Here is a 23,136-nt window from a genome sequence, read left to right on the forward strand (position 1 = left end):
GTAACATTATTTCATTGTTATCCAGATTTGGTCACTTCTCTTAAACTCACTGTTCCTTTAGAAATTTAAGCAAAAGATATTGTGGCTATCTCTATTTATTTTTGTCCCCTACCATCTTCTCAATCACTGTTCCCAGAGTTAGAGACAGGAATGTAATTTAAGAGTACATCAGATTTCATGAGGAGGATTGAAAGGAAGATTATTTTTTTGTTTTCAGGGTACATAGTATCTGATCCTATGGGATGTTTTACCTTTACTTCATTCTCGCTTTTTTTCCCCTCTTTTACACAAGGTTATTTAAACCCTGACTAGGTTGGATTTTCAGATAGCAAAAAATAATTAGGTACAACCTATTATGTAGCTTGGAGGGAAGAGCATTTGAGAATGGTATGCAGCATCATTTAGGAAACGCTTTTCAGATTCAGTACTTATTTTTCTGGTCACACCTCAAAATGAGGCCATGTAATTTGCTTTTAGTATCTATAAATGCTTGTTTTAAGAGAAGTTTCTAATCAGAAGAAAGTCTGGATATAATGTTCGTGTTTTTTGGCACATATTTGCTGAATCTCACTGATGCAGTTTTCAAGGTCCTCTAATGTGAAGTCTTTAGTTTTTTTTTTTAAATAGCTGTTTTGCAGCACAAATCCTTGCAATTTAGGCCATTTAGTAACTCTGTATGTCTGAAATTTAGTTTTAAAAGCTGGAATTCTATTGGGAATTTTCTAGATTGGCAAGAAATGTCTATTTCAACCTAGCATTCTATACGATATGGGATTTGCAAAAGTGATAAAAACAAAAAACACAGATGTTGCCACTAAAAGGCAGAGTTTCTATACTTTAAATTGTGGATAACACTACACACATTAGGATGAATATATGTATTTCTTAAATTCCTGTTTTATAGACTACTTACAGACAACTTTTATTTTATTGCTGTTTTACTTTATCTATAATACAAGCAAGCTGGAACTTTGTAAGCACACATTAGCTTTTGTGCTCAAAAGCCTTGTCTTGACACTCTAAAATAAGCTGATTGCATAAAGTCAACACCATTTGGACCACCACTCACCTGCAATGTACAACGATGGGGCCCGCACTGGGAGGGTTGGATAACTTGACTCGCCGGATAAAGGAAAGCAGCCCTGTAGCATGGTAGGGCACTCCATGGTCAGGCCAGCCCGTGAAATGGAACTGTTTAACTTCACGGATTTCATTGTAGCCCCTCTGTGCAAAGATGGAAATAAATGTTTTCAAAAGACATTTTAATGGCCAAAATAAAGCCATTAAACACAATTGTGGGTACAGACCCAACTGACAATGATAACAGTAAAAACTTTACCAAAGATTATGCCTTTTCTTAAAATTACAAAAAAAAAAAAAAAAAAGTGAAGGCCTAACATGGACTAGGAGCTTACCTTTATTGTCAGACAACTGCCAAAGAAAGAAAATTAGAAGTCTTGCTCAGTTCTAAAAGTCTGGGTAAATTTTATTTACTTTGACAGCTTGTTTCTGCTGGAAATGACAACACATTAAATTATTAGGGGAAAAGAAGGAAATGGGAAAGCTAAAATGCAGCCCTATTGACCCAACGCATTGAGTTCTCAAGTGGTGTATAAAAGCAACTTTCCAGCTTCTCACCTCACAAAGAGATTTTAATGCCTTGCTTATCCATGTTGAAAATGGTTTTGAAGCATAGCATGTAGGGATTTTCCAGGACAGTGCTGCTCTAGATTGGCTTGTGAAAATATACAGGCAGCTAAACTGTTCTTTGGGCAAACTATTTTTCTTAGCTCTGTGAAATAATTCAGCACAGTATTATAGTAACACAAATACAAAATGAAAGAAGTGAAGCATCTGCTGTTGTGCTGCTCTCCCATTGGGTTGATTTAAGAGAATGCTACATAAATGCACATTTTAAAGCTTTCTCCTTCCTTTGCGTTAGGAGAAGGCTGTAGATTGAGGTAGCACAGCTTGGAAGGTATAGATTAAATACTGCAGAATTTATTTTTAAGAACTCACATTTGTAGCAAAAGGAAACAAAATCCCACTCTAATCTATATAATTCAAATTCTATTGTGAACTATCTGTAAACTCTCAGTCTCACTTGTTCAATCAGAAAAGGTAGACACATTACATGGAATAAACAAAATTGAGGAAAAGTTTATCTTTAGATTCAATCTTATACAGACCAGTATCACCAAAACCTTGGAAGTTAGTGATCATTTCTTAAAGGTTTTCTTAATTCCAATTCCTAGCACAATGCCCTACACAAAGCAGGGATGAACAAACAATTGTAACAATCACAATGATAAGCATCACCATGGAATCACCCCAATGGAAAATCACCTTTTGCTACTTTTCAACTCTAGTGAAGAAGGTCAAAAATTGTTTCAAGGCCTGATTTTAGGTATTACTTGACTCCTTCTATATTAACTCTTTTATTAGAGTTGCTGGATGGGCCTTGCTCCCTTTATCTTTCTATTACATTTATAGGATTTGCTCTTTTTAGTACATTTTCATATGTCAGCGCCTATTTCCCTAATGTTTTTTTTAATTTTTCTGAGTGATTTTCAAATATATGGTTAAACCCCCGCCCCCTTTTCTTGTTCTAAATAATAAGAAAAAAAAATCCAACGATTTTCCAAATAGGATTGCATTATATCCATACAGTGTTATTAATATCAACTACTCCTATATTCTGGAACACGGTGCATGTCTGCACTCATTCACATATTATGTGTATCCATAAGTACACGGTTGTGTTTTTATTCAACCAGGAACTGTATCATTCTTATTAAATATATTCTGAGATAGTTTGGCACTTTTTATTTTTAAAGATTATTTAGTAATATTTTCTTATTTCTGCTTATTGCTAATATAAAGATAAGCTATAACTCATGACTATTTATGCAGATTTAATCATTTAAATAAACGTTTATACATCCCATTTAAAAATATTATCTGTAGTTTTCTTGGTATAAATCCTTTCATCTTAAAATAATTTGTCTTTTCTAGTAGTTACACAGTTTATTCCTTTTGCTGCCTTATTTCATTTGCTAAAACTTCCAAAAACGTTTAATATTAGCGACACTGATTATCCACATAACATTCTTGATTGTAGAAGTAGTAATATAATCTTTATACTAGTTTTTTATGATAAACGAATAGTCTTTAGTTCTTCATTCCTTAACATGGTTGCTACTAGGTATTGTTGAATCACCTTTACCATGGTTTAGGATGTCTCTTAACTTCCCTAATTAGAGTATTACTATAAATATTTTGAAAATAAAATTAAATGCATTTATCTATTAATAAAGTCATACAGTTTTGGTCCTTTAATGTACTGACATAATAAAATATCCTGTTAGATTTCCCACTACAGTTGCAATCTTCTTGCATTCTTAGGGAAAAAACAATAGCTCGTGTAGTGATATTTTCTTAATTCACTCCTAGATCCGAATTTTCAGTATTTTATTTTGAATGTTTTCATGTTCTTGAATGAAACTGGTCTGCAATGTGTGTGTGCATGGGGAAGAGAGAGAAGAAAGAGATTGTGAAAGAGAGAATGAGTGCTCCAGGGAATGCTATCGTTATCGGATTCTGTTATCACCATTATGCTAACCTTCTTTTTTTTTTTTTTTTTTCTTTTTTTGGAGACAGTGTCTCCCTCTGTTGCCCAGGCTGGAGAGCAGTGGCGCCATCTTGGCTCACTGCAACCTCTGCCTTCCGGGCTCGGATGATTCTGTTGCCTAGGATTCCAAGTACGTTATGCTAACTTTTAAAACATAGACATAGACATTAGCTATTCCTTAAAGGATAAAGGAACTTTAACTTTAAAAACACAGTGCAATTTTAATGATAAAGTTTAACAATCATTCTATTTTCTTTTACCATCTATTTGTGCTTCTAACTCTTCATGATCTAATTTTTGAGAATTAGCATTTGCTAGAAAATCAGTGTCCTAGACTAAAAGTTATATTTTTAGGTTTATACATAATATTTTCTATAGCTTTTCTAATAGCAGGTATAACGGCTATGTCCCTCTGTGTTTCCTAATATTGCGTATTTTGTTTTCATTGTACCTCATTTAGAATTGATAGTGGTTTAATTACTTTATTGATCTTTTCAATGAACAAGCTTTTTATTTCTTTTTTCTCATTTGTTTCTTTTTTATATTTACTTTTTCCTTTGTTCTATTCTACTTTTCCTGATTTTTCAATGTTACAACTTTTCACGTGATTTCAGAGCACATTTCAAAACAGAAATCACTTATGGGTGTAAATTTTTCTTACAGAATAATGAGGTAAATTTTGATGTAAAACTGTTGATCTATACAATGTAATTGTAGTTTTGAGGAAATCATTCAAGGATTATTCAGAAGAGGATTTGGTAACCTCTAATAGGCTAATTTCTGGGGTCATTGGTCAGTGGTTTGTTATTGCTTTCTCTTGGATTTTGGAAATATCTCAACTTTTTGTTATGTCTTCAGATTTTCCTTATTACTAAGATCATCATTGATTTTTATAAGACTTGTATGAACTTAAGAGACTGTATATTCTACATCTTCTTTTTAATAATATGATCTAGTTATTCATTAAATCAAGCTTAATGGTTCTCTGTGAAATCTCCCATATCAATTGCTTATTTTATTCTACTTGATTTATCTAAGAAATTTTCATACATATTTTATAGTTACAATAATCATGATTATGTTGTTCTGTATAATGCTAGTTTCAACTTAATATTTTGCCTAATTTTTTCGTGTTGGTAGGATAACTCACAAATATTTTTATAAAATACTATTCAACTATTTCTCTATTGTTGGCCATTTATGGTTATCTATAGGTTTGAAATGCTATAAATGAATTCATTATATTTTAAATAAACTCCTTAGGAAAGATTCATGAAAGTTAACTTCTCAAAGGACATAAATATTTTAAAGCTCTGGAGATACATTGTTTTATTGATTTAAAGAAGGTTTGTAGCAATTTAACTATGATCAGTAATGTATAAAAATATGTTTCAACACATTCTAACACTCAATGAGGATTATTTTTTAAAGTTCTAGCTGATTTGAAAGGACAAAATGGTATATCAGTACACTAGGTTAAACATTTTTAATAGGCATGTTAACAATTGTGTTTCTTCAGAGATTCTAGTGTTTTTTTCTTCTACCGGTATTAACATTATAAATTAAGGACATTAATAAATAATCACCAGGTTCTTTTGTGTGTATGTACCTTTGATAAAATTTTGTGCCACAGGTAATTTCACAGTTTTATGTGGTCAAATCTACCAAGCTTTACCACAAAATGTATTTCACTGTTACTATATTCCACTTCAGTCTACTACACCAGCCACCTCACATTATTCTTTGCAATGTAACACTTGGAGTGATCCTTTTAGAAATAAAAATCAGACCATGTTATCCCTGGGCTCACAAACCCTACAATGGCAGCCTAACTCAGTTTTAGTATGAACTAAAATCATCATGGCCTACAAAGCACCACTTATCCAATTTTGTGATTTCTCTGCCTTCATTTTATATTCCTTTCCCCTTCACTTATGGATCTCTGAACATCTTGGCCTGCTGACTGTCTGGCATTCTAACATCTTTACACATGCCTCCAGGCTTCTGAAATGACTCTCCCTTCTGTCAGAAACATTACTGCCCTGGACATAACCCGTCACTCCCTCACTTACTTCAGGTCTCTACTCATATTACATCCTTAACAATGAGTTCTTCTTTGATCATCCTTTCAAAATTGTAAACCATTTCTTCCCCCTGCCTCAATAATATTCCCTACTTCCTTTCCTAACATTATTTTTCTCTATAGCACTTATCATGATGTATATTAGTTGATTTATTTATTTTTATTGCTGTCTTAATTCAATCGGCTATAAGATCGACAAGAGGAGATTTTAACATGTGTCCCAAGATTTAGAAACATGTCTGGCACATAGTAAACTCTTAAATAAACATTTGTGGAATGAATACATGAATGAATGGATTTTATAGCATCACGAAAACAGAACTTGACAAAGGTTTTAAGAGAAAAAGCAGTTTTGATATAACTTTTTAAAATAGAATTTTAGAGTACTTACCCTTTCCAGGGTGAATGTCCTAACTACATATTCAGCAAGTGGTTCCATTTCTACACAAGTTACTTTGAAGTCACCATAAACTTCAGTATCATCAGGCCAATATTTATAGCATTTAACCTAAGTGACAAAAAGAATACATAGATAGACCTGAATATATACTACTAATTAGCCAAGGTGATTTAATTCCAGCAATAACTCTTTAGGTCACAATTAAAACTCAGTTAAAAATCTATAAATGAGAAAAAAAAAAAAAACTATTATACTATAAACAGTTCATATAGTCTCACAAAAAATATACAAGCCTGATAATGCAATTAGATTCTAGTACAAAATTAAAGCTTATATTGTTACTCAATGAGAAATCAAATAATTTCTCAGCCATTCAAGGTCTATTTAGAGGTACTCAATTAAAATGCTGTGCCTATAATTTTTTTTAAACAATTGGATGATATTCTATTTTGAGTATCTTATATGCTGCCTCTCAACTAGATTCATTTTTATGACAAAAAAATTCTTTTTATTCCTCTTACCCGGCCAACCTCAACTAAATTTGTAACCATCACAATGCAAGCAGATTGTTCTTGCCAAATCATCCTCCAGAAATCATATACTGTTTCATGAACGGGACCTACGAAGAAATTAATTAGAATATTATGTTAGCAAAGGAATTTTGTAGTTAGTAAGAAGTTTAGTAAGATAAGAAACAGAGTAAATGAAATAATTCCAAAAAAAATGTCCAGCGCAAAATGTCACTGAAAATACTTAAATCCAGTTCATATCTAAATTCTCACAATAGGCAAAACCATAGGCATATGTAAGCTTTTTTCTTCTTCTTCTTCTTCTTTTTTTTAATTTGCCCTCTATACTTCCCAATTTAGAAGACACTATCACTAGTTTCTTGGGTATTTATATCGGTCACTAAGTCATTTTAACACATCTTCAAATATACGTAAAAACTAGAACTCTTATACCACCATCAACCAGACGGCATATATTACCAATTAAATAAGTGCCCACTATTTATAAATAGTACATGTTTAGGGATCAATAAAAAACATATCCTTACACGTAAGGACATACTCTAATCTTATCATTATATAATCTCCAAACTGCAAAAGCATGTGCTGGGCTATTCTCTACTGAATACCATAAAACTGAATATTGTTCACACTATGGTTGATCTTTCTAACTTTAAAGAGTATACAACTGAACTCAATTACTCCAAACATATGTGAAAACATAGAAAAATGACCCTTGTCAAATGAGTAAACCTAGCTTTTGTTTTACTTTCCTTTTATATAAAATAGATGTACAGGTTTCTCTTCTGAGGGCCAGTAGTCAATTTAGAGAGATAACTACAGATGCTTTTTGTTTGTTTGGATACTTTTACTCCCCAGTGTACCACTATAACCAGATCTCTCTACTTTCTTATTATTTTCCATGAAGAATTAACTTGACTAAATTCCATCTCTTTGTTTTGTCTTAGTCTTGACTTGTCAAAAAATTGCTCAGTATAATAGCTCATTATAACAATATTGGTCTTGGGTACTATTAACAAACTTGCTGCAAGAAGACAGGCCTCTTATATGAGACTTCTTTTTCCTTTTCTCAAAAATGAGTAATTCCTCTGGCTGGCACTATGGACTAGTGCTCTGACCTATCTGTATAACAAGGATCAAATCATAATAACCACTACCAGCTTTTCTTTTACTTTTAATTAAAAGTAAATCAAGCTTGAATTTATATAAGCTTTACACACATAACAAATTTGTACTGTACAAAAGAGTAAGGAGCAGTGTTAATCAGAAGGGCTGATTTTTTTGTTACTAAGATAAAATTTAAAAAAATAAAAACCACTATATAGATGAATAAGCAAGTTTTTTTTTCTATAACATTTAACAAGGCAAAGTTTTACCTTGGGTTGCAATGTAATGACTTGGTCTCTGGTAGCCCTAAAATAGGAGAACAAATTAGTTATCATTTTACATCAATATCAGAAATAAATGAATGAAGGCATAAAAAGATGAAGACAACCACCTGTTAAGATTAAGTTATAATAAAAAGTCCAGAAATGAGTAGTGAACACATAGTTCACTTCTCAAACCTATGTTATCTGAAAGGTAAACATAAAACAAAAATTAAATATTTTAAAGGCTCTGATTGGAATATATATTGTATAATTTATTTTTGTTTGCCATGGAATATAACCTCATAGATTTTGTTTGGTTTCACTAAAATGTTTATGCCTTCATGTAAATGTTTAGTCATTCATTCCTGGTAAAATAGTGTTTAAAAATATTAATTCTCATTTTATCATCCAAAAGTACAACACACTGCATTACAAATGGACGAGGACATATTAGAACCATAAAAAAATAACAGAACATTCCAATGTTAGAGCTGGACAATGCATGTGTGCATCCAATCAAAGTCCTGCTGAGATTTTTAGAGAATATTCCTTTTCAATAATACATTCAGGGATATGCAAAAACTATTTTGTGCGTGCTCACAATGTTAATTTACACACACATAATTATAGGTACACACACACATATATATATATAGAGGGAAAGAAGAGTTTTTAAAAATGCATCTTATCTTGAGTAAAAATTTAGTATTTTTTTTCAGTGTGCTAAAAGTTCTGTTGAGGAGGAATAGATTGTTAGTCGCTCTCAATTGGTTTGAATACCAACAGAGCATAAGTTGCAAAAATGTTGATGATATGATCCTAAGTTCTGAATTTGTTGCATATTTACAAATGAGCCTTAGTGAAAGTCTGTGGTACAATTTGTCCACTTATTGGTGTGGGCAACTCAATACACATATAAATACATGTGAACTGAGATCTCCAACCTAAAATTTAATAGCAGGAGTATGACGTTGCAAATTTGGAAGATTTCAACTTTTTAATATACCACAATGTTTTATGGAAAATAGCACAATGTTTTATGGAAAAATTTTTCCAAGCTTTATATGTATTTGCAGTTCTTAAAAAAATACCAATTGCCGAAGTATATACTTATATCTTTTACATATAATGAACTAATGGGAGAGGGAAAATTATGAAATTGTATAGAAATAGACCAAAATACACTGGGGTCTTAACAGAAAGACTGGATAACAAGTCTTATTTAAAATACAGTCCTACAGTATGAACCATGAAATAGTTTTATAACAAGGCTCCAGTGTAAATGTCCTGGCAGAAAACCCAGGTTAAAGTAAATAGGTAAGAACAATTACAAATTTTTCATAGAACTGTTGATTATTTTATTCTAAAAATTAGACCATTAGCTTAGTTTTACATAATGACATGTTTGATAAATTTAATGAATAAGAGTAAGATTATGATCAGAAATTGAACCCATATACTCATATACTATGCTTTATAAAATATATTAATTCAACTAAATACATACAATTCATAACATAAACTCTAAAATGTGAACTTAATAAATGTAAAGAAAATTATTTCCTATTTATGGAAATTAGAAAATGTTGGGTCCTAGGTTTCATATCTTTTATGTCTATAAAAGTATACATATGCTGCCATACTTAACACCCCCACCTTTTGTCTTATAATTACACATATTATGAATCAATTTAATTACAGCACACCTAGATTTTAATTGTAAAAAGAAAAAAGTTGAAGTTTAATGAGTGCTAGGCATTGGGCAAAATGCTCAACATGCATGACTTCATTTAATTCTCGCAACAAAGTGATGAGGTTAGTACTATTATTATTATCCCCACTGCAAAGATAAGGAAACTGAGGTACAGAGAGAGAAGTAACATTCCCAAGCTCTCCAGTGTGATTATGAACCAGGTGGTATCACAAAGAGCCTGTCCTCCTTATAGGTAATGTAATATATTGCCCTTTAAGAATGTTTTATATTTTGTTTGATAATTACTTCCTTTAAATAAAGAATTTGCATGTAGATATATATGCAATCAAAATTTAACAGTGAAATATATGATAGAAGCAAACTTTTTCATTTCGGTGATTTGATATATATGTGTGATATGTGTATTTTACAATTGAAATTTAGTAATTATTTTGCCTGAGTAATTTTCTTACTTTAGAAGCCAATACAACACATCACAAAATAGTCTCCCTACTCATTTTAACATCAGAAGTCAAATGTAAAAAGTAAAATTTCAGTCACACTAATACACATCATACTATCCAGCTTCTCACATATGTTTAGGGAAGGGTAAGAATAAAAGCCAGAAACAGAAATCATCAACAAATAAAACTCGAGTACATAATAAATTGTCAAAGCTAAAAATGGTCCTGTTTTTCTACACAAGAAAAGGGAAGGAGGTAAAATAGATCTTTACGCATGTGAAAGAATTACAAAAAAACGAACAGAGATACATTGTATGAAGCTAATTAGGTGAAGCATGCAGAAATAACTAGTAGTAAGAGAGCATTAGTAATAACTGTAATTAAGAACGTTTGTATTTATAATAGGGTGCTGTTATTTACATATAGTGGTACTTACATCCCTGTACAGCCAAATCTACAGCCCAAACCAAAGTCAGGTGTGAAAGAAAGCACAACAACGTCAGTAAGTACTAGGACGTAGAACAAGGAAAAGTGTACAGTTTGTACTTTTAAATTTTAAAAAGCTAGCAATCGCTTTATAGGTAATGGGCAAAAAGGTTCATATATATAAGTCAATAAAGTAGACATACTTAACTATAAAAATACTTACATCAATATAGTTGGCATTAATATAATCTGAGGAAGGATCATCCTCTACAGGTTGCAAAATTACTCTGGAGTGATCATCTAAAAATTTTAAATAATAAATATAAGCTGTTAAATTTTCTCCCTGTTCTGAGGCAATGTCATTGGTTGAGACCAAAGAATTCAGTGGTTGCCCATAGTCTATCCATAGTATATTACTACCAAATCAGTCCTTTGAAGAAGTATAAGAACTTTAGTGAGCCTTGCTATTACATTTATAATACTCTGTGACTCAAGCTTCACTGACTTGAACCTTCATAGTTAGTGTTTAGGAGACATGAAATTGTCTGGTAAGTAATCAGTTGAGTCATATAATTGTCCACATAACTGAACTAGACTTAACTTCTAATTTTGCTTCTTAGTCATGACTTTAAATGGGTTGGATCCTTTTCTTCTGCACTTTACAGCAAATGAGCTACAGAATTAAAAAGTGAATTTTGAATTCCTGCTCTCAGTTTCTTACTCCCTGAAAATCAAGGTTAGATTTTGAGCTATTCATAAGATACTTTAAAATAATTTAAATTCAGAATAGAGTGGTCTAGGTAAATCAGCAGCTAGTTACAAGTTAAACTACCTGCTACTTTCCTTACTGATCTGTGGTTTTGTCTGATAATGACTTTATTATCCCGTGTATATCTTGAGGACTTACTCAGGAGGAAGTCCCTAATGATAAATAATACCGAACAACTGGAGTTTAGATAGTGCCTCCAAGTAAGAATTAAAGGCATGTGGAAAGAATAACACCCCAATCTTGAATATGTTTGATGGGGGTGTTAAAACAGTTTATAACTGAAAGTATCTTATTTTTTTCATTATCCTGATAGTCTTAGCTGTTCAGTAACACCCTATGCATTTATGTACAAACATGAAATCAAACAGCAAGTTATCTCCACAGGGTGAAGTAGCTGAGTCAATTTGATTAATGAGGATGATGACAATTTCAGAATCACTGCTAATAGCCAATGTTGTTTTTGTTTGTTGTTGTTTTTTGAGATGGAGTCTTGCTTTGTCGCCCAGGCTGGAGTGCAGTAACAATCTCTGTTCATTGCAACCTCCATCTCCTGGGTTCAAGCAATTCTATTTCCTAAGCATCCTGAGTAGCTAGGATTACAGGCACGTGCCACCAAGCTGGGTAATTTTGTATTTTTAGCAGAAATAGGGTTTTGCCATGTTGGCCAGGTTGGTCTCAAACTCCTGACCTCAGGTGATATGTCCGCCTTGGCCTCCCAAAGTGCTGGGATTGCAGGCGTGAGCCCCTGAGCCTGACTGTAAATGCTGTCTTAATATGAAATAGATTACTTCATAAACAGACACACCACTCTCTGGGATTTTTATTAAGGTTTAAAACCATATAAGCATATAATATTTACATTCACCAAGAATTGTATGGGAACTTACATGCTATAATGTTTCCATATCGGTTTTTTGCTCTATTTTGATCTTTTTTAGCTACATCCCAAGATGCTGACTGTCCTTCAAAAAAGCTCTGGAAAAACAAAATGAATAAGCAGACTGAATTTAATTCCTTTTTAAAAATCAGGTTATCTGTTCGGAAGCCCCAAATAGTAAAAACCACTTTCTCAGAGAGGAAAGGAATCCCACAGTAGTAAACAAGTTTCATTCTCAGACCTCAAAGCCGCTTTGTTGGATTCATACTTGTTCATCTTAAATTGGATTGAGGTCAAATTAAAGACAAAATAATAACTTTAGAGAAAAAAAAATGGACCTTGAAAGTATTTTAAATTTAAGATCACTATAACGAGAGGTAGAAGTAGAAAAGTAGCATTCTTTTCAAAACGTATTGAATGATAATGCATCAAAACTGCAAAAAAACTTTTAATGAGTATCTTTCAAATGTGCATCATTTAGCATTTATAACAGTAGAAAGAAAACCTGCTTCCCTCCATAATTATTCATTAAATTGTGTGCAATACATCACATTTGAGTTTCTTTGAAGATCATGAAAAGGACTGAGTCTTTACAACAAAGGACCATATAAAAATTAAAATAGAGTCCTCTTTTTCAAGAATCTGGGAACAGATGAATTTGTTGACTAGTTTAATTACCACACACAGCAATTTAAAATGGGTGTAAATTTCATTTTGCAAAAGAACTTAAACTTTGCTCAACACAGGAAATGGGGTCTTCAAAGGGCCAATGGTCTTTGAAGCAAGGTACACAGGAATACACATGAAATGAACAAAAAGAACCAGCTCTGACAGAATAGTCTAATTCCTTGTACTTATTTTGTTACCATGGCATAGTGTTTCTGGCATATATCTAAAATCAACTTTCAAAATTCAGAGATAATTAACACTCCTAATTTAAGGTATTCAAGTAATCCATAGATAAAATATGGAGTTTAAAAGATTCTTCATGAAATTGGATGTGTTTTGGATGGTCTTTTCAAAGCCAAATATTACTTGGATTCTTTCACTTTAAATGTGTGCGTACTGTGATGTGTTCATGGGGAGTGGGCTGGCTTCCTTCCATGCCCCAGATTGGTATTTCTCAGTAAGTGAAGGGTGGCAAAGGAACTATTTCCCTTTTGCTATATTACATTAGTTGGAATGTTTGGTTTTAAATCACTGCCTTTGTAAGATAAGTCCTGGTATTTTGGTTTGAGTAGGAAGGGGAAATAAGGTTGGAAGAAATATTTCCCACTGCCTTCTTTCAGCTTCTCAGTGTTGTTTACCAGATTTGCAGTGCTCTATTTTTTTTTCTCAGCCACCCTCAACCAATAATCCATAAAATTAAACTGAGAGTGGCAAGTAGTACATTTAGAGCACAAAGCTTCATTTGATTTCTCAATCATAAGGTCAACAAACGAAGAGGCAGAGAAGTACCTGCTACTTGATTCATTCAAATGATAGAATCTGTAATGGAACAATGGGAACCAAAGTGTATTGCTACTTGATTTTTGCATGAGAAGATACACAAAGTATTTTTTAATACCATAGTAAAATAAATTATGGAATCCAACATTAAAGATTCTTGTAATAAATTTAGACTCAGATATATCTCTGAGAAGTGCTTTTTCTCCATTCCCTTCCCATTCCCATGATAAACATTAGATTAGAGAGCCTACAGAGCAATCCCCTCCTTGTTGTGTTAAAGACGGGAAAAAAGTTTAAATTCCACTGAGCATCCTAGTTAAAAATCAAATTCAACACAGTATCGAAACTTATTCACCTCATATTCCTCTTTGAACCCATAGCTGTCTGATGTCTTCATGAGATTAATGTGTTGCAGTAAATCAGCTACCCTGATGGCTGGATGCAGCTGTCCTGTCTGGTAAGGGGATTCCGTCCCCTCACAGAGGTAGCGAGGTACGTCTAGAAGGCGACTGGACTCTGCTGTAGCACTGTGGTTCTCATCTGGCATTTTTCAGATTTCAGAAGTTAAAAAAGAAACAAAGTTATCTTGTTTAATATATATATCTATGCAATGAGGATTTTAAGACCTTAAGATCTTTTTGATAATAAGAGGAATTCTGGGAAAGAAATATCATACATATAGGCCTAGGCAGTATCCCCAAAGACAAAATTCAAGGTTTGAGGTGAGAGTATATTATGTGTGGATCAGCAAGAAAACAGATCCTGTGAGATGCAGGGAGACATCTGATAGACCTTCTTTTAAAAGCTTAAGTGGGAAATTTTGCTGAGTTCTTTTTCTTGTATCTGCAGTCATAGCAGTATAGAGTGGGACCAGAGGACCCAGCTGTCAAGTGGAGGGGTATTTTCATGGTCGATTAAGTTGACCAAACTCCTTCCCACCCATATCCCAACCTCCCTCAGAGACACCCGATCTAGGTAGCCCATCCCCAAAGGGCTGCTCTTCTTGTTCTTGTGGCCCTATTCTCTGAGGCTTCTTACCATAGCACACTCTGCACTAGGAAACATGAGCATTCCACATGATCACCCCCTGATGCCACTCTGTCTGCTAGCCAGACTACACATGCAATTATATTCAACCTCTGCCACCTTGACTTATTACTATTATTGTTTTTATTGCAAACATATTCTGAGTCTCCTGGCCACGCTGTGAGAGAAAGCAGGGTGTGCTTCTGGAGCAAAATGTGGGTTCCTCCCCTGGAAGTCTTTTCTGGCCCCTCCAGGTTGAGTTACAATGCTCCTTCTTTATGTTCCCATGACCTCTTATTCATTTTTACATGTCATTTCACTTAATCTATATTTTGATCATTTATTTACTTGGCTATTTTCCTCACTAAAATCCAAACACAGAGTACAGAGACAGAATATTTTTCTTTCTATTCCTAGTGCCTGATGCATAAGTCACTCAATAAACATTCCAATGAATGAATTAAAAAGTCAACTGAATCCCTGACCACCCACAATTAAGTGTAAGTCCCTTCCCAATTGTGTCATTAGCTTTAAAAGAAAAGAAACTTTAAATTCTTTTTCTGTCATAAGAAGAAAAGAACAAGAACATTTTTGCCTATGAAGAACAAACAGTATTTTAATGACCAAAGTACTAAACATTACAATGAGAAGCATGCTCATATTTATCACATTTAAACTTACCAATTAAAAAAAAAAAAAACAAATGTTTTAAGGGGTGTTACTTTGAAAAGCATTATACTGTCATACTCATTAACAGAAGAGAAAATACACTCTTAGGGGAACTTTTTTTTTTTTTTTTAACGATAATGCATACTGTAGAGAACGATATTTAATTAACAGATAAACATATTTCAAGTGCTAGTACATTTGCCTGTTCTATCACCAACTCTACAAATAGGATATGGCAAAAAATGAATTGTTGTCCCCATGATAAACATTTTTTCTTCCTGGAGAAGGGAAAAAAAAAAAAAAAAAGAACCCTACAATCAGATTTGTGTGCCTCTGTAATTTAGCTTGATTGCATTTATCTTTACTCCCTCTTATTAAGCTGAATGCTTATTTTTTGCATTCATTCCTAAAAATACCACATTGAATCAAAAAATCCCTGATAGATTCTGTTGTGACCTAACCACCTAAGTGAATTCATGTCTTTTACTCAGATTTTTCCCACCCCTCTACACAAAAACATTGGCTAATAAACATGATTCATGAGTTTCCTATTCTCATTATGAGACCGAAGTCAATGGATCTACTTCTATTAAAATATTACAATCAACAGACCGACATAAAGAATAAATACATCTCCCCAGAAAAATTAAATTCACAAGCAACTGATTTGGGCACTGCTGCAGAATATACAGTTAAGGATAAAGAGTAAAGAGAACAGATAACGTCAGAGAGGCAAAATGCAATCACTCAAGCTGGAGGAAGGTAGCCAGGGCTCAGTGGAGCAGCCCCAGAGCTCACTTTTACCTGCTGGAGTAGCAGAATATTTACAATTGAAAAAGGCTTAGTGAGAAACACAGAATTCACCCATATTCCAAATCTTACAGATGATTGTGTCCTAATATAAAATAGACAGTGCCTTTTGTTTTGCATTAAACTTTAATACAGTAGTACAATGAGCAGTAAGGTCTTTAAAATCATCACATATGCATTATTAATCTCAATACATTTCCACCTCATTAAACCACCTAATAATGTGACTAGTAGTGATGGTACATGTACTAATCATTATCCTTATTATACATTTAAGAATAATAACTTGAAATACATCCTTGATTGAAAGGTTTTCTAGAATTCTTTGCAATACACTTACCTGTTATAGGAACTTAAACCCAATGAAGCAGTAAAACACAAAAACCAAAAATATTAGTCAATATGAAAAGTTTCTAAGCCCTTTTAAATCAGTAAGCATTAGCATTAAACAATATTTGAAGTGATTTCAGAAACTGCATTATAAATACAAAAACGATTGGATGCAAAACTCTAAAGACCACAATCCTAAGAATGATGAAAAATACAACATATCATTTCTACATCTAATATGATTAATGAGATAGTTAGCTTTTCAAGAATGCCAATATATTTTTAAAACCAGCTTGACTTTCAAAATTAAATAAAATGTATAATGAATGTTTATATAACTAGACTTCATGACTCTATTGTGTTAAATCTGACTTTCCTTAAACATGAAAATCCTTTTTCACAGGAAAAATTATTATAATAATTATTTATAGTTTATAAAACTCATACACATGATCTAATTTTCTCTTTATAATAAAATCCTGTGAAAAAGGTATGGTAGGAATTATTATACTGTTTTACAGATGGGAAAACAAAGATGTAGGTATTTTTATGAGTTCATATTATAAATCTACAGGAGGAATGAGACTTGGACTTTACATATGTGTAGAAAATTATTGTAATGAAACTTAGCATTGAAGCAACTAATTTTTTCCAATTAGTTATCAATATTTTTAATTGAAATTTATTAACTTTATACTGACAGCATTCTACAGTGCTTAGCAGAAGATGACATTTTCGGAGGCATCTGATGTCTCCTTAATGATCCCCAGTGATCATCATTTATGGCTCCTCCCTGTGTGATCAGATCACTCCCTGGGGCAAATCCCCAGTTCACTTCTTAACCATTATTGGTGGACATCAAAGGGAGAGTGCAAGTAGAGATTAAGAACATTGACTTTTCAGATTATTTAAGAATATATACCCTTCATAGTAATTATAAAATTATAATTTTAAATATTTATTTTAGTGAATGAGAGGTATATTCTACCTGAGTTAGTTGTGTTGTTCCAAAATATTTTAAAAATTCAATTTAACATTGATTGTATGGATAACAAAAATACAAGCATAAAATATGAGTTAAAGTTTTATGTTCACAAGAAATATTAAATAACAAACATGACATTTGGGAATTTACAAGATATATTTATCTGATAATTTCCCTATTTCTTTGGTTAAAGCTTAACTAGAAACACTGGTAAAATTGATATGGAACCTGTGAACATATAGGCAAGCTGGTTACTAATCATTGGTGTATAATTAGTCAAGGAATAGGGTACAAAGTGGAATGAAACCTATTCCATTCTTAAATATATAGGTAGATTTAAAAAATAATATAATTTTACATCTGTAAAAGCCTTAATTGTCATTAGCAATAGCAGTTGTATTAGATGTTATACAGTGGTAACCCAAGTAGCTTGTTCTAAATTTCTTGAAAGGTAACACTACTTATCAGATAAAGTTCATGTAGAATGTCAACCCCACATCAAGATTTTAGCAATTTTACCTACATTATAATAGTCTTAATAAAGACAAAAGCTAAAGCAAATGCACATAATCCTAATGTTCACTTGTAAATTTGTTCTTTTGTGGTTATAAATTAGGAGGATTTAGAAACATTCCTTTCCATTAGGTAGACTTTTACATATAAACTAGTCATTCAAGCAACACTGGACCCTGAGATGTATGCATTTGGCTTCATTCTGCTAATTTTGACATGTTAATATTAGTTATACATTAAGGGCCATTGTACTACTGCTCCAAATCTAACAATCAAGAATTAAAGAATACATTAAATAGCATGCTTTGCTAATTTGAAATCCACTAGATCTGATATTGAGTTGAACACAGTTGCTCTCTTTGATAATACTATGGCTATTTTCAAAATCAAGCTGCCTCCTGCACTGTAAATAATCTGTATGTGGGCAAACCCATGCAAGGAGGTGTCATCCATGCAATGAAAAGATGATAAAGATTTAGGGCCTCACCTAACACAGCAGTCGGTACAAGTGGATCATTGGGCACTGCAGGAAAACAAAGCTCATGAAGGAATATATTGCTCTAAAATTGTTTTTTAAAATCTTTTTTCTTTAAAATAGATTTATGCTTTTTTAAGAAATATAATCATTAAATTTTCTCAGATTACTGTATTCTGCAAATGTAAAATTTTCTCTCCCAGCTTGCGTTATATCTAAACATCAAGAGAGGTGTATCTATAATTATAGTTCAGAACTCTGTTTAATTTAAAAAGCCAGAAGATCCAACCTGACATTACAAAAATTAAGGAAAAAAAAACCATGTATTTTAGATCTATCAAGTGTAAGGTATTTAAAGAAATAATTATCTCATATTCATTCCAAATAATTTTTTTTCAGTTAGCTGTGGGAAATAGATTTAATCCTTTCTCTAAGTTCGTAGTGGATATTTATAGTTACACTGCGGAATTCAAACTTTCAAATAAGGTCCTAACATAGGCAATAGATAGACAAGTTTGGGAAGCATGAATGCTTTCAAACCCTTAAGTGATTAAGTATTAAATGAAGTAGTTAAGGAGATGATACATCTTTATTTTCAGCAAAACTTACTTTCAACAGTAATAGTATTTTACGTTTTTCTCCATCATTTATCTATAGTGAAATAAAAATAAAATAGATCTGAAAGGCCCTTTCATGATTATAACTAAATTCCAAAATGACTCATGTACAGCATTCCTAACTACTAATTTGGTATACATATGTACATAGAAAATGATGGGCTTCATTTTAGATCCAATAGTTACCGAAAAATTTCACCAAGCTGAACAATTCAGAAAAAAACCTTCCCTCTCTGAAAAGACATACAAGCATACAACCTACAAATACTTTGTTTTCAATCTTACTACTACATATGTTCATAGTTTGTATAGGAGATAATACTTCTATTGTTTCTTTGCTTATACCCATGTTTTCCAACTTGGGGTGTGCATATCTCTGAGATCTGAGCCAAATGTCATAAGGCCCAAGTTATACAAGGCCAGTATACTCAAGAGATATACCTGATTTACCTGCTTCAAGCATCAATTTTACTAGAGGATTTGAAGAAACAAAGTTAGGCAATTTCACTTAAACTTAATTAACTTAAACAGATGCACTATAGAACAGAATATAACATTCATATGAAATTTGAAAATAAACAGTAATATTGATTCTGGGGTAATTATTAAAGTCATCTGCTTTTAAACGTTACTTCAGTGGAAATATTTTAAAAGCCTTGCCTTCATAGACCAACATTAGGAATTTTCAAGACAGATGGATGGATGAATTTCACTGTTCCTTGCAAATCCCCCAATTCAAGTATACTTTTGGACTTCACAGCAGATACTTAAGAGCATGTAGACTAACGTTTCCCTGAGTTAACTTTTCAGTATTGCAATTCTCCAGGAGTCTACAATATACTACTTTAATGGCATGATTTTACCTATGTCAATAATTCCCAGAATTACCGTTTCCTCTTATCTCAAAAGAGACTTTCATCTTACACAAAGGAAGATGCAAATGGAAAAAGAATTACAAATTCTGACATGAACTAACTTTTTGTAGGCAATCATGTATTTTCACTTAAAGCAATGACATGTGCTATGGACTGAGTGGAATATGTTTGGAATATCTCTTGTGATACAGTAATAAAATTCATAGAGTTTGAAGTTAAACTAAATCCAGTATCAATCCTCATGAGAACCCTTCTTGTAAATTCCATAATATCCTCCATCTCTTTCTCTTCTTTCTAGCTGCTTCTCCCCTCACTTCCTTACTCTCTCTCATTATTCAAAAGGTAATGTGCAGAATTCAAAGTGAACTTAATGAGCCGTAACATCATTTATTAAAACTTTAATGAAAAACTTACATCTTGGACTAAAGTTATGTTGGTCCATGAAGGTGATGGAAAGAGGATCTTCTGCATGCAGAGTGCTCTGATCAGCATAACTTCGATCCATTGCATTCACCATGTGAGTCATCTCCTGCCGGGTATTCCCCATGGCATCTTTGCGTTTTTTAGCAAGTTTGCTGCCAAGGCAAATGCAAAACGGAATCCTTAGTGTTTGAGGCTTGAAGGAGAGTTAACACCAGCAATAAGTAGTTCAGGTGAGCCCGAGGATAATGTTACAAACATGGTTTAGAAACCCCAAGCACTGGTCACAATTTCAGGAATTAAGTTTGACATTCAAACAATTATATTTGTTCCTTGCTATAAAAGTATTTTTGTAAGATGCATATTTCAATATTCAAGCTGTCAACCCAAATCTCTCATCATTTCCTATATTTTATTCTCTTAAATATCATAAAATATAATTATATTTATTAAAAGCAAAATAAATACCTCCTTACTAGAGTAATTCAATAAATATTTAAGCTAAAGCCAAGTTTTGATATTCCTCCTGGGTAATTAATTCTTTTGATCAACTTTTAGTTCCTTTTAGAAATAACACGACTAACTTTTCAAATCTGTTTTACTGTAGCCACCAAATTAAAACAAAGACATGTCCCATTCTTCATTCTCTGTGCTATTATTAAAAATGCGATATGTAGCATTAATATATTTAGCAAAATATTTACAGCATTAATCAGAAGCTAATCTGAAGACTTTTAGAATAAACCACTGCTAGAAAATTTCAAGTACACATGAATATATGGGATTAAATAATATACTGTGTAAGAAAAGTACTGAGAAAAGTTTTAAAAAATGGTATGGAAAGATACGCAAATTATCATCTTGGAATATTCACATGGTCAAATATTAAAAATGTGTTTTCTAATTAGAACCACATGACATACTATCAACTAACTACAGCAATGCTTTATAAATGCAGAAAGGCATATGATTTAAGAGACTGGCTAATAACAGCATTAGAATTACGAACTACTCAAATATTGGCATGTTCATCTTACATGTCATGGATGTAAAATATATTTTAGTTCTTTGTGAATGTTACACATGAAACATCCAAGAAAAAGGGCTATTAAAGGCACATAAAATATTTAAATCACACTAACAAGAAAATTTATATATAAATAAAGGTACTCTAAAAGCCTGTAATAGGCAAATTGTGTTACTAAGTTTATGGCAGCAATTTATATTGCCTTGGAAATATTCTTTAGTTGTTTTAAGAACACCAGTCCTCCACTAGATTATAAGCTAAGCCATTTTCTTCTGATCCTCATATTAATATCCAAACCAGAGTAAATGTACTACAAATACTACAAAGGCTCATTTAATAGACTGAGTTTATGTATAAAGGCTTCTCCTTTAAAACATAAATTTAGCAATTGGAGGACTGTTCCAGTGTAGGATATTTTTCTCTGAGAATTATAGTACTTGACCTCAGGGCAGTACATACACAACACACATGATACGTGTACACAGCAAATCTGACACTATGTTGTTTAAGATAGTCATAAGCTAAGATTTGAGGATGGAGATGGCTATTTTAGAAATAATAAATAACGATAATCACAGAATCACAGTATTGGTAATAAGAAAACAACGACAAAGTGTAACAAGAACTATCACCACCACCAACGTAACTACCACTACACCATCACCACCATCATTTATTAGCAACATTTGCGCTATACATTCAAAGAGCTATTAATCTTTTTCTAGGTTTGAGGGTAAAAATCCTTTATGAATATGTAGGTTTCAGACAGGTAATATAAATGAGTGCTGCTGTCAGTGGCAAGATACCGTAAGGAAGGGTAATGAAGAACCAGAAAGCAGTTTAGGGGCAACTTGCCTAAGTGACTACTGGTATTTGATCCCAGTGTTGAACTTCTGGCTTATTTATTTATTTATTTTTTAAGACAAGTCATGATGAATCTGATTGTTGATGTTAATTTTCTTGATTTTTTCGAGTGGTTTTATTTTTTGAAACAGTGTATGGGCCACATGAAACATCATAAGGTCACATTTAGCCTATGGACTTTCACTTTCCAAACTTCCCGCTAGGCCATCATACAGGATGTTTGTTCTTTAACCTGCAACATTTTTTTGACTGTAATATCTGGCTAACTCCTATCTGTTCTGTCTCAGTGTAACAGACACTTCATCAGGGAGGTTTTGCATGACTGACTCTAAAACAGCCTTTCTCAAGTTAGGCTAGGTATTTTCTATACTACCACATTCTTCCCCTGTAATGAGTGTTATTGATTGAAAAGTGCGAATATCTTTCAATTGTTTTCCCCACTATGTGCTCCACAAAGAGAAGGATGATCTGCATAGCCTTGGCACTTGACTCTGTGTCTGGCATGTAACAGGCTTCAGTAAATACTTGTTGAATTGATGAATTAGGCCTGTTATATACTTGGCACTTTTCATTTGTTAACTCAATTCTCAGATCAATCTGCTGAAAAAGGCACAAGGATTCTAATTGTATAGATAAGTTCAATGAGGCTCAGGGGAGTTAAATAACTTGCCCAAGGTTATTTATCTAATAAGCAATGAAGAATGACTTGGTTCTAAAGCCTGAGCTCTTACACTGTATCTGGTTGCTTACACTTTTTAAATTGCCACATTTCAAAGTGGCACTACTTACTCTAGCAGTTGAACACTAGTTAATATACACCACTACTTACTCTA

General features: G+C 32.7%; 1 protein-coding gene across 7 annotated transcripts in view; it reads right to left on the reverse strand.

Annotated features, from left to right (window-relative positions):
• The window catches only part of PTPRK (protein tyrosine phosphatase, receptor type K), a 557,333-nt gene that overhangs the window by 15,759 nt on the left and 518,438 nt on the right, over positions 1 to 23,136 (reverse strand). For 2 of the 7 annotated variants that reach the window (XM_025382416.1, XM_025382415.1), the window contains exons 15-22: positions 20,407 to 20,567; positions 14,048 to 14,232; positions 12,254 to 12,341; positions 10,821 to 10,897; positions 8,021 to 8,057; positions 6,636 to 6,733; positions 6,106 to 6,222; positions 1,070 to 1,224 (exon numbers count right to left, since the gene is read on the reverse strand). In XM_025382416.1, coding sequence (XP_025238201.1) covers positions 1,070 to 1,224; positions 6,106 to 6,222; positions 6,636 to 6,733; positions 8,021 to 8,057; positions 10,821 to 10,897; positions 12,254 to 12,341; positions 14,048 to 14,232; positions 20,407 to 20,567 — 918 coding nt within the window. Of the gene's footprint in view, positions 1 to 1,069; positions 1,225 to 6,105; positions 6,223 to 6,635; positions 6,734 to 8,020; positions 8,058 to 10,607; positions 10,626 to 10,820; positions 10,898 to 12,253; positions 12,342 to 14,047; positions 14,233 to 15,311; positions 15,666 to 16,537; positions 16,550 to 18,512; positions 18,549 to 20,406; positions 20,568 to 23,136 lie in introns of those variants that run through there. The other 5 variants (XM_025382418.1, XM_025382419.1, XM_025382412.1 and 2 more) reach the window with 4 other exon arrangements.

Source organism: Theropithecus gelada, chromosome 4, assembly GCF_003255815.1.
Source record: "Theropithecus gelada isolate Dixy chromosome 4, Tgel_1.0, whole genome shotgun sequence".
Classification (NCBI taxonomy): domain Eukaryota; kingdom Metazoa; phylum Chordata; class Mammalia; order Primates; family Cercopithecidae; genus Theropithecus; species Theropithecus gelada.